The 12,047-nt window shown below is 43.8% G+C and overlaps 2 protein-coding genes across 6 annotated transcripts in view; one reads left to right on the forward strand and one right to left on the reverse strand.

Annotated features, from left to right (window-relative positions):
- Positions 1–2,329, forward strand: part of usp34 (ubiquitin specific peptidase 34) — a 45,813-nt gene extending 43,484 nt beyond the window's left edge. For 4 of the 5 annotated variants that reach the window (XM_031876622.1, XM_031876624.1, XM_031876623.1 and 1 more), the window contains exons 76-78: positions 49–189; positions 278–434; positions 710–2,329. In XM_031876622.1, coding sequence (XP_031732482.1) covers positions 49–189; positions 278–434; positions 710–1,467 — 1,056 coding nt within the window. In that variant the 3' untranslated portion in view covers positions 1,468–2,329. The remainder of the gene's footprint in view (positions 1–48; positions 190–277; positions 435–709) is intronic. The other variant, XM_031876626.1, reaches the window with a different exon arrangement.
- A 1,671-nt stretch (positions 2,330–4,000) lies between these two features.
- The window catches only part of LOC116399481 (fat-like cadherin-related tumor suppressor homolog), a 24,423-nt gene continuing 16,376 nt past the window's right edge, over positions 4,001–12,047 (reverse strand). The window contains exons 17-30 of the mRNA XM_031876672.1: positions 11,533–11,658; positions 10,367–10,618; positions 10,187–10,285; positions 9,440–9,612; positions 8,942–9,093; positions 8,484–8,791; positions 8,097–8,207; positions 7,376–7,567; positions 6,990–7,087; positions 6,730–6,894; positions 5,498–5,683; positions 5,152–5,226; positions 5,024–5,060; positions 4,001–4,631 (exon numbers count right to left, since the gene is read on the reverse strand). Of these exons, the coding sequence (XP_031732532.1) occupies positions 4,473–4,631; positions 5,024–5,060; positions 5,152–5,226; positions 5,498–5,683; positions 6,730–6,894; positions 6,990–7,087; positions 7,376–7,567; positions 8,097–8,207; positions 8,484–8,791; positions 8,942–9,093; positions 9,440–9,612; positions 10,187–10,285; positions 10,367–10,618; positions 11,533–11,658 (2,133 nt within the window). The 3' untranslated portion in view covers positions 4,001–4,472. The remainder of the gene's footprint in view (positions 4,632–5,023; positions 5,061–5,151; positions 5,227–5,497; positions 5,684–6,729; positions 6,895–6,989; positions 7,088–7,375; positions 7,568–8,096; positions 8,208–8,483; positions 8,792–8,941; positions 9,094–9,439; positions 9,613–10,186; positions 10,286–10,366; positions 10,619–11,532; positions 11,659–12,047) is intronic.

Genomic DNA, 12,047 nt, shown 5'->3' on the forward strand with positions numbered 1-12,047 from the left:
GTGTGTGTGTGTGTGTGTGTGTGTGTGTGTGTGTGTGTGTGTGTGTAGGTCCAGGTGCTGTCCGGCCCCAGCTGCTCCAACCTGATCGGTGTTCTGGTGACGAACCTGCTGAGTGAACAGAGCAGCCTGCAGCCTGAACTAGCGGCTCACCGCCTGGAGCTCAGCAAGACCAGCGGCCTGCTGAACGGCGTACGACCACGAACACACGCTCAGACCACACAGCACTTCCTGTCTTCTGTTTCAGACTGAAAACGTTCTCTCTCTCTCTGTGTGTCAGGACCTGAGGGCCTTGTTGCTGCTGCTGTCCGTCCAGCCGCCTCAGACCGTGGACCCGGCCCTCTGCCCCGCCCTCCAGGAGCTGCTGGGTCGCTGCCGCGTTTGTGTCCAGCAGCGCAGCGCTCTGGAGCTCGAGGCCAAGGACCACAAGGCCAAAGGTACAACACTAACATGCAAAGTATAGAAACGGAGACGCTTTCAGTTTTGTTGGTACTCGCACTTGGCGCCGTAGCGCGAGCCCTGAGCATGAACGGAGGCGTTTAAACTCTCTGCGTACAAACAAAATGAACTGTGAGGAGTCCAAAAGACAATGAGTGTAACTCATAGATATGCCCGTAGACCACAACCTCCATTTGTAATTATCTGTATATCTCATATTCATGGATGTACAAATCATACCAGATGTTCACAACATTTGTCGTGTCTCTCTCAGCTGAGGATGAAGGGGCGACCCCGGTGAAGCGGCGGAGGGTGAGCAGCGATGACGACCGAGCCGGCGATGCAGCGTCGGCGCCGCTCTGCGTGGCCTCCACCTCTTCCTCGTCCTCCTCGACGTCCTCGGCCCTCCCGCCCTGCGGCGAGCCGAAGCCCGACCACCAGGAGGCGCTGACGCCCGCCAGCACCTCGGACACGGAGACGCGAGACTCCTCCTCGCTGATCGACCCGGGCACCGAGCAGGACCCGCCCTCCCCGGACCCCGCCCCCGCCTCCTCTGGAAACCTGGACTCCTTCCCCAAAGAGGAGAAAATGGAGGCGTCTTCATCGTCGTCCTCCTCGTTCTCCTCCTCCTCCTCCCTGCTGCAGGAGGCGGGGGAGGGCTTTGGGCAGGGGGAGGAGCCTGAGCCGCCGCATCACTCAACGGCAGGTGAGGAGGAGGAGGAGGCGGAGCAGCGGGAGGGGAGGAGGGGTGAGGCGATGATGTCGGAGGAGGTGAAGGACGAGAAGGAGGCGGGCTCTAAGACCAGCAGCAGCTCGGCCCCGCCCCTCTCAGAGGACGCTGCCTTCCCATCAGCCGTTGGGCTGGTGGGGGAGGGGCCAGAGGGCTGCAGTGGCCACGCCTCCTCCTCCTCCTCACAGGCGATTCCGAGCGCCGTCCCCCCACCCGACATGCTGGACATGCTGTACAGGACGGTGGAAGCCACCATCGCCATAGTTACCAAACTGTCCGTTAAGGGCCCGCCCTCTTCATGACATCATCAACTCACAGCCGCTATGAGATCTTTAACTAAAACTTTTTTTTTTTTTTTTTTTCCCCTCTTTGGAAATTGAAATCCCGCTCGGAGGAAAAAAAACACCTTTTTCCTGTTTCTCGGTTTCTTCTTCTTCTGCTGTTTGTGTGCTGCTGTCCTCCTGCTGATGTTCAGTCGGTTGGTTTTTCAGCTTCAGTGGCGCTCGCCGTGTCGTTTCGCTCTATTTAGCTCCGACTCCACCACAGAAGAAAAACACAGAAAGTCGTACAAAGCTACAGCACATTGTTTTCAAAAGGGCAAAAAAAGAAGTTGTTTTTTTTTGTTTTCTTTGTGTTTTATACTGATTTGAATTTGTTTTAGAAAGTGATTTTATTTGTTTGAGGTTTGCTGTAACGGGGAAAGGTTTACACAACTTTCGTCTCCTGTATGTAATTTAATTTTATTGCATTTTTACTGTGTATAAAAATGGTCGTCCTCTGTGCCAGTTTTGTACTTTATGAACGAGGCAAAAAGAAAGTTGCCTTGACTTCTGTGGTTTAAATATCCAGAAACTGAGTTTACCTGTAAATTAAGAGAACCACAAGAAACTTGATTCTGTAAAGAATCCTCTCTAGTCATTGCCTGAAGGTGTATATGAAAACTATATAAATATATATATAAATATCTTTATATATATATGAATATATAAAAGCGGTGCTTTATTTGACTGGTTGTAATAAAGCCCCCCATGTTGGACCAGCTGGAGCTTTTTATTTTCTTTACTGAAGTACATTCCATAATCTATTGTTTACTTTCGCTTCTTCTGCTGTGTTCTGATTTTATTTTAATAGAGAATAAATTAATAAAAACAGTTTTAATATGAAGAGTTATGAACTGAAGTCCATGTGGAGCTGTGAAGTTCTTTCCTCAGAAATAGAAGTTTGTTTTCAGGCTGCGGACGGAGACGTACGGGAAGCTCACTGGATCACAAAGCCTGCTTCATGTCAACGTAAGTAAAGAATTCATTTTATTTTTTACATCACACGGGGGAGGAACAGACTGTAGGAGTTTACTGCAGCAGCGCAGTGCTTTGATGGCTTTTAACAGTCAAAACTGTAGAAATCCTCGTCCGTCTCAGCTCGTCAGTTTACAACTTTGTTATTTTAATGTTTCGTGAGCAAAGAAATAAAACTGTCTGACATCAACACAAAGAAATCAACAAAGTACAATTACTGCCCCACGCTTGACCGCCTCCGCCAACCAGCAGTTTAATTTAATGTCTGAACAAAGTGTCGTCATTTCATCCTTTTATCTAATTAGACATTTATGAGAAATTGTCATCATTATCACATAATTTCTTGAGTTATGGCCGAGAATGGACGGACAACTCGAAAACAAAAAATAAGTGCCGGGTGTCGTTCAAAAAACAAACTATAACAAATACAGTTAAAGTGATTCCCATAGAAAGTTTTCTACTGCTTTCGATACGCGTCACGTGGAATGACACCACCAGCGTCAACACCCGTAACGATATCGTTTAACTGGAAGAGGTCCGTCGATGCCTGGAAGGCATCGCGGACTGATATCAGCCCTAATAAAGTGACATCACCTGAGGCTCGTCACATGAGGAATGAAAGCAGCTGTGAGGAGATGAAGGGAAATAAGACGATGTAACGAGTTTCTTTTCTAATCCACGTCTCACGGCCCTTTGACTTCAGGAGGAACGTTCACAAACATTCAGATGATTTGTTCTTTTATTACAATTATTTTCATTTTTTGCTTAGTTTTTATTTTATATTTTACAAATGTAAGAATATTTCCAGACTGATACAATTCAAATGTTGATCTACACACATTATTAAATGCACCAGCATATTATTATTTACAATTTTGATAAAGTGCATCAATGAAAAATAAGAATAAAGCTTTTGGCAAAAAAACAAAAGTGACATTTGAACATTTGATTTATAAACGTGTTTGTTCCAAAACATTTTGCCCAGAAACAAATCTCTCTTCAAACTGAAGTGCAGCCGCAGCATTTCTATAAAGCGCCATTCTGATAATTCTGTCTGAACATGAGCAGAAATAATTTGCAGTGTTTCCGCTTCACAGAGAATTTATTACAAACAAACACTCTGAACGCGACAGCTGCTGAGTTTAGTTCTTAACGGTTTCAACGTCACTTCAGGATTAAAATCAGCTGCTGGGATGTTTGTGGTCATGCGGAGGCTGAAGAGTGCCACTGGAATCATTTGGTGTAGATGTTTACATCGGGCAGTAACCTCCCGGTCTGACAAGTGAAGCCAAACCTTCAGGTGTTAAAGCTGCATTCTCTCTACTGACCAGCAGGGGGCGACTCCTCTGGTTGTATAGAAGTCTATGAGAAAATGACTACTTCTCTCTTGATTTATTACCTCAATAAACATTGTAAACATGAGTTTATGGTCTCAGTTTCTAGTTTCAAGTCTTCAATACAGCACGATATTCATTTAGAGTCACAGACCATAAAGCAGGGGATGATTTAGGGCGGGGCGTACTGTGATTGACAGGTCGCTACCATGGCGTTGTCCGGTCTGGGAGTTTTGAAATCTATTTACTAGCTTTTTGTCAGATTTTCAACAGCAGTCATTACTCAAAGCAACTACGGGAGTTTTAAAAAGTCTGTTCGGGACTTAAATCTGTTTGTGTGGACGAGAGGCCGAAACACAAAGGAAATAAAATCCATATATGTGCAGACGAGGCCTAAGAAATCAAGCAGCAGCAGGAAGTTTGTTCTTACTCTGTTAGATCATTTCAAAGTAAATAAAAGAAATCGATTCACAAATAGATGTTTAGAATGTTTTTAAAACACTTCAGCAGCCACATGAAGGAATAAATAAAATCATACTAAAGAATAAGAGCTCACGTGTGCTCGACTTCGTTAGAAGTCGTGAAAGAAACGCGTTTAAACGGACTATAATTAAACTAATTATTTTAGTGGCACTCTGCAGACTCCGTACAGTCGGACTGAAAGCTGTCGTGTTCAGATCAGAGAGAACTGCTGCTGTCATCACGGTCCTCCGTCTGGCTGTCCCGTTTGAACTTCACAATGTTTCCGTCTGTCTTTACTGTCCCACCGTCGTCCGTCTGTCTATCCGTCCTCTGCCGATCGTCCTCCGCTGCTTTCTCTTGTGACCTCGTCTGTCCCTGGAACACAGACAGGATGTAAGTTTACTAAACATGTCACGGTGCTTTGTTCTGTACTTGAGTATTTCCTTTTTATTCATCTCCTTCCTGTCCAGTTTAAACCTCGCATCTCCAGATGTGTTGATGTTGAATGTTTGTGATGAACTGAAGGATGAAATGTTCCTTTATGTGATGATAAAATCCTCCTACTTCTTCAGATTAATAAACTCTTTAAAAAGACTCTTGGATCAGCTGGAAGATGCTTCAGAACAAACCTGGAAACAGGTTGTTTGTTCTTTAGATACGAGGTTCTCACAGGACAGAGACGCTACAAACACATGATGATCTTATAGAATAAGATGCATTGATGAAGATTCAACTAAACAAGATGTAAAGGAGTTAAAATAAAATACCCGTCCAAAGGTTTCATGAATGTCCAAAGACTGGTTCCTGGAACAAAATGGATGGATATCCATTAAACCAGTTTTCAAACAGAGCTGTGAAGACATTTGAACATGAAGAGTTTGTTCAGAGGACTCACCTGTAACCTTCAGCAGATCGGTCAATGTCAAAACTCTCTTTGTCAGAATCCTGATGCTTCTGCGTCCTCTTGAACCTGTGAGAGCGAACGTGACATGTTGAGGTCTGACGGGACTATTTTAAACTTCCTTCTGGGAGGATTCACGTATTGAGATGCTGATAATTAAGGAATATTTCAAACATGTCTGTTTACTTTGTGCAGGTTCTCCTGTCTGTCTCTATAAACTCATCTACTGTAGTGAAGAACCTCATACAAACACACTCCATAACATCTGGACTATCCCTTTAAGTTCACATGATGAACCTGTTAACAGAAGCACATGAGTGTTGATGGTCTCCAGTCTCACCTGATGATCAAGGCAATGGCAACAATCAATCCCTGCATGCACAGGGCCACCATGGTGCCCAGAGCAATGACCGCAGCCTGGCTGGAGGCGGGACTTTGAGGCTTCAGCTCCACGTCGAAGTGAAGCCCCTCCCCGAACACTTTGACCAGCGCCGCCCTCACAGAAGCTGATTGACTCTGCAGCTTCCTGGTGGAGAAAATGTTGCGTTCAATGATTTAGTTTATTGATGTTTATTGGACGATGCGTGCATAAATTAGGCTTTTCGGTTCCTCAGAGAAGCCGTAGGACAGATTAAATAAAACCCGACTGGTGGAAGAAGTGTTCAGAATCTTTACTTCAGTAAAGGTACTAATACCACACGGGGGAAATACTCTCTATGGTGAAAGTCCTGCAATGAAAATGTTACTTAATTAAAAGTATAGTCGGAGAAAATGTCACTGCTATTAATATATATACTGTTATATATTATTATCATGAGGTTGTTATTACTCGTGCATTAATGTAAAAGCAGGATTTTACTGCTGTAGTCGGTTCTGGTCCAATAAACATTATTACTGATTCATTACAATTATTAGAAGGAAATCAGCAAATATTCACATTTGAGAAACTGGAACCATTAAAAATACACGATTATCAAAATAGTCCCAATTAATTATTCAAGATGTACTTGAAAGAACTGTTTAGTTTAATTAACGACAAAACATATCTTAAATATTTTAAAAACTACAATATTTCCCTCTGAGATGTAGTGAAGTACAAGTATGGTGGCATAAACTGAAAGTACTTCAGTAAAGTACAAGTAACTAAAATGTGTACTTAAGTACAGTACATGAGTAAACGTAACTAAGTTACATTCAACCAAAGTAAACTAATATATATTAATCCGTTCAGGCTGCTTCGTCATAACTTGTCTGTAAAAATCAGCATATTGTAGTTAATCTATTTTGTTGTTGATAGCGGGCATCAATCAGATATGTACACATGTACACTGCATATACAGATCTTCAGATGATGCTCTCTTTAGTTCTACACATAAAGAACAAGGAGTGAAAGAACAAAAAGAAAACTATGTATAACTAGGGAGTGATCTATTCTTTTTGACTGTTTTCGGTAAATATCCAAGATACATGGTCTTACTTTCTAGAGGTATTTCATCTTCTAAAATGTGTTGCAGGGTATTGCGTGTCCCTCTCCAGTAGTTCACGTTTTAACATTGAAAATCAGACTCTTACTCTGTGACCTCTGTGGAGGAAACGACCTCTGCTCTGTTCTTGGTGATGAAGCTGACCAGAGTCTTCACGGCGGCGCTCTGCGCTCTGGACTCGGAGGAGGATCCGCCGTTAGCGCTCGACACCTCGATGATGTTCACCGTCCAGCCCAGAGCCGCACCCAGAGACCTGAGAGGACGAGGAAGAAGGAAGAAACCAGAACCATGTAACCCTGAAAGAATGAATCTCTAAACAATGGTAATTCTGTGATAAACTCGTCTCACTTCTCCAACTCTGGGACTTTCTTCTCCACGATGTTGGCCGGCTGGTTGAGGGAGATGACCACCACGTCAGCGCTGCTCGCGCTTCCCTGCACTTCCACCTGCGGGGAGGAAGAGTGTTTCTGAGGTATGCATCTTTAAATTAAAACAATTGAATTACCTGAGGACACCAACAGAGTATACAGGAAGCAGTAAAGCTTATTGGAATAAATAAACAGTCGAGTACGGACATTAAAATCAGTCATTTACACATTTTTTACAGCTTTTCTTATATTCTTAATGTGCTGCCTGTTTTGACTCGTCTTGATTTTGGATTCTACTGGTTGTTGATTTGCATTTCCCCTCCTCTCTAACATGTTGAGCCCCTCCCTCCGGCCCTCCACACTCACCTCCAGCTTGGTTGTAGCATAAAGTCCTCGGGGGTCTTTGGCGTTCACCTCCACTGCAGCCGTCTGTCCAGCCAGTCCCACCGCCGACACCACGTACACCACACCCGAGGACGGGTCCACGTCAAAGTGAGGACTGTCTGCAGTCAGACTGTAGACCAGCTGACCCTCTTCACCCACATCAGGGTCTGAAGCCTGGGGGGGGGAGGGGAGTATCAAGATGTTTTATCCTAACAGACGGTACTTTCATGTCCTGCTGTGGTTAGCATCAAGCACACAGTTTAAAGCTAAACTATGGCTTTTTAATGACGTCCTATATTATATCATTTTTATGACATTCTATACTAAGAAGTATAACATACTTTATTATGACTTTACTACAATATACTCTGACTTTTTTTACAAAACATTTCTATAACTCTAGAAGATTTCTTCCAGCTCTTTTAAGTGCAATAGCTCTCCATGTTTGACTCGGTAGATTCAGATAACATCGTCTCTGATCGAAGAGATCCGTTCCTGATGATCTGTCTCACTGCTGCTCAGGAACCACATCCCTCAAAGAGTGAGCAGCCTGCTGGGTTTCACTTCACAGTACACAGCTCCTGTTAGTCCCCGCCACAGTCGAGCAGCCGTCGCACTGAACGGTCCTTATCTGACACACTGACGTTGTTATAACAGTTGGTGCTTCTTGAGGATGTAACTGACAGAAGCTGGGTGTGTTTACCTTGACGTGGACGACGGGGGTTTTGTACGGGGCTATGCTGAACACAGAGGCTTTATACACCTCGGAGAGAAACCGAGGAGACTCGTTCACGTCCTCCACCTGAACTCTGACCTGAGAGAGAGAGAGAAGGAACAGGTCAAGATACTGAAGACAGACTTTTTCTCCCAGGTTTCCTTGGGTCAAGATGAATGTACCAGTATAGAGAGCGGAAGTAAAGAACCTCCAGGTATTTAAAAAAAAAAGAAAATCTCATTCAAAGTCACACTATTTGTATAATAATCCCTGCAGAAGTTTGACATGTTTCCAGTTTTCAGTAATCAATATCACCTGAAATAATCAGCCTCTAAACATGTCTATATAGATATCATTTAAAAAAACAGATCATACCATTGTAATGGCTGACGTAGGGGGGGTCCGTGTGTCCACTGCCTCCACATCCAGGATGTACCACTCCTGCTCCTCTTTGTCCAGCTGTGTTCTGGTCAGGACGGCTCCACTGGCACTGACGGAGAACAGGTCAGTATGTGTGTTCAGTGCGTAGGCGACGTCGTAGAGGTCACTTCCTGAGAAGGCCGAGACCCTCCCCACATCCGCCCCCGGCTGCTGGTTCTCACGTACGCTGAAGTTGTAGGAGGAGCTCCCGAAGGCCACGCCCTCCCCCAGACTGACAAGCCTGAGATTCACCACGACGTGAGCTGTAAGAAACACATACATTATATACAGGTATGACCAGCAACCCCAATCAGGGTCCTGTGAGGAGCTCCTGACAGCTAGGGGCGGGGCTTAGTTCAGTGTTAGTTCTGAACATCTAACGTTGAGTAAATCTACACGGTGCTGTCAGATACCTGTGGAGTTCAGAGGAGGCTGGCCGTGGTCTTGAGCCCGGGCTGTCAGCACCATTGTGGTGTCCTGTGTGAGATCGGTGAGGTCCGAGGTCAACGTCAGGGCCCCGGTCTCACTGTTTAAGGCCAAATACCGAGGACTTCCTGCAGAGTAACTGCAACAGCAGAGAGCAAAAAAAAAACATCTTCAGCACAATACAAGATGAATGAGTCCGAGGAGTCGTGTGCAGTCAGTGGCACACGAGCCCACCGTACGGAAACAAGTACCAGAAAGTTGAGATAAGAATACCAAAATGTTGTTGCATGAGGTCCACCGTCTTCCAATACCTGGATAAAGAGTCAGTTTGTGGCAACTAACTAACTAACTAACTAACCAGTGCATTCATCATTAGAGACCCGAGTTTAAAAAGGACTCGTGTAATGTTATAAAACACTTGAACATGTACCTTCTGTCTGGAGAATACTGTGGTGGTGTGAATGAAATGACAGTCGGTTGCTGACCTGTAGGTGATGAGCGAGTTGTTGCCGGCGTCGCCGTCGGTGGCGGACAGCGTCAGCAGCAGCTTCCCTTCCTTGGCGTCTTTCAGAAGGATGCTGCTGACGTAGCTGCTGGAGCTGAACTCAGGTCTGTTGTCATTGACGTCGATGAGGCTCACCCTGATGCTGGTGATGTTCTGGTGCACAGGAGTCAGTTTGACAAAGAACTTGTTCAGTGAAGGAGGCTTGCATTGTATCATTAGTCGTATTTTATTATCGATATATATGTTTTAAATTATTTCAATTTATATACATTTATCCTCTTCTTTGGTTCCTTTATGATGTTGGTTAACCTTTATATTGCCTGATTAAATTATATATTATATTATTTATATGAACATAAACTCAACATTAAACGGGTTCTTCTCTGCTTTTTAATCTTTTCTGTAATTTCGTGTTTTTTTTCAGGTTTGTGCACAAAACAATCAAAGCGAAACTACAAAATATTTTGCTGATTTTCAGTATGTGTATTTGGATTAAAATGTGTCTAAATTCAAGTTAATAACATTTTAATGGCAAATCTACTGAATTTTGGGGTCTTTCAGTGTATTTCCTTCACAAACTGGCTATTTAATTGCAGCACAATATATGAGATAAGTGATTTTTACATTGCAGATCTTATACACAACACTTGCTTGTAACCTTCCTACAACAGGAATAGAAGCGATATCAACAGGAGTGAGTCACAGGGTCTCTGCAGGGGTCTCTTACCTCCCGCTGCGGGCTGCCTTTGTCTGAGGCCTTCACAAACAGCTCATACGTTTCTCTGCTCTCCCGATCCAGAGAGCCGACAGCCAGCAACGTCCCGTCCTGCAACACAACACATGATCTCAGAGCCCCAGCAAATACTTTCACATTTCATACTTCCACAATCCTGTCACGCAGCCTCACCTCTCTGAATCTGAAGAGCGGGTGAGGGGGGAGGAGGGAGAGGGTGACCTCCCCGTTGGGGCCGAGGTCGGCGTCCGTGGGCACGATGGTGAAGATGTCTCCCGGAGTGACCTCCGAGTAGTCGCCCTCGGGGATCTGGAGCGTGTCGGGGATAGTCGGGAACTGCGGAGTGTTGTCGTTGTAGTCCAGGACGGTGATGTTGAGCTGGGCTGTGGAGCTCAGACCGTCAGTGACTTGATCCACCGCCACCACCTGAAGACAGACGCAGAGAACAGCGTGAACTCTCTGCCGTGATCTCTGTTCGGAGTTATTTTTCTTTCATAAAACAACACGGTCTTTAGCTCAAAAAAACCCTCAACATGCAAAGACAAAATACGACTCTCAAACGTGTTTTGTATTTTATCGATAAAAAAGAAAAGTTGCCAAGTGATGGGAGGAGGACCTTCATAATGTCTATAATGTAGAGTATGTGCAGGACTGGATTTGCGCCTCTCATTCTCTCCTTTGTAAGATATACTGGAAGAGACACAATATAAGACACTGCATAGACAACGCTGAACACCTCATGTTCTGACCAACACTTTGTGTTGGTCATAAGAGTTCAGCACCATTTTAAAGGCTAGTAGTTGAAAAGATCCAGGCCAGTCTGTATTCGGCTACCTCCTGGAGAAGGAACCTCGGCCACGTGTGTTTATTTTCAGTGAACAAAATGCAAATTATATTACTGGAGGAAAAAAATAACTGAGGAAAATCTGCAATCACAGTTTTCTTTCACAAATATTTCTAAATAAAAAAACAAACGGAGACCAGACATGTAGGATACATTGAGATTTAGATTCAGAGACTGTAATTTAAATTACACACACACGTATGTATATAATGTGTGTGTTCACAAGCAGTTTTGGACATATATGTTTCTGCTAAATGTAAATGTTGTGGGGACTTTTTTAAGTTTTCCTCACTGCAAATTTTGAGATTCATCATCTTTCACTTGAAATATTTTACAAATTGTTGTTAAATTTATAATAAATGTTGAATACATGTATACGTATCAGATAATGTTGTATTTTGTCTGGTACGCTTGAAGATGTAAACTGCTGCGTGTTTCTTTCACTAAAACAGACAAAAACCAGGAGATAGAAAACGTAATCATGAAACGTTTGTACCTGCAGTACGTAGCTGTCCTGTGTCTCTCTGTCCAAGGTGACGTTGTTCCTCACCGAGACCAAACCTTGGTCGCTAATGTCAAAGGTGTCACTGGTATAGAGGAAGTAACCGCCGGAGAATCCACCCTGAAAAGTGTGTTAAATAGCTCTGATGACTTCACGGTCAGATTTAAATCATCACTTATCTGACGTAACATACAGTATGAACTTAGAGCTCCTCTCATCTGAGCTCCATTACAAATCTACCAGGTTTTTAAATCCATTAGATAAATAAACTGCTACTGCAAATACAGATACTACTGGATCTGTTTACCATACGTAATCACCATGCGATTGCGTATTCAGCACTTTTCATTTTTGACGAATAACTCCTTAATCACAAGGAAAATGATGAACATATTTTGTTCTTTCCTTGTTTTTTTGGTTTAAGATCTAATCTATTCAATTTTCAAATCACAAAAAGTTGCCTCAGAGGCCTGATAATCGGTACAGCATTCGACATCCTCCGTCCCAGG

This window comes from Anarrhichthys ocellatus, unplaced genomic scaffold (genome assembly GCF_004355925.1).
Source record: "Anarrhichthys ocellatus isolate YVR2014 unplaced genomic scaffold, GSC_Weel_1.0 scaffold112, whole genome shotgun sequence".
In the NCBI taxonomy this organism is placed as follows: domain Eukaryota; kingdom Metazoa; phylum Chordata; class Actinopteri; order Perciformes; family Anarhichadidae; genus Anarrhichthys; species Anarrhichthys ocellatus.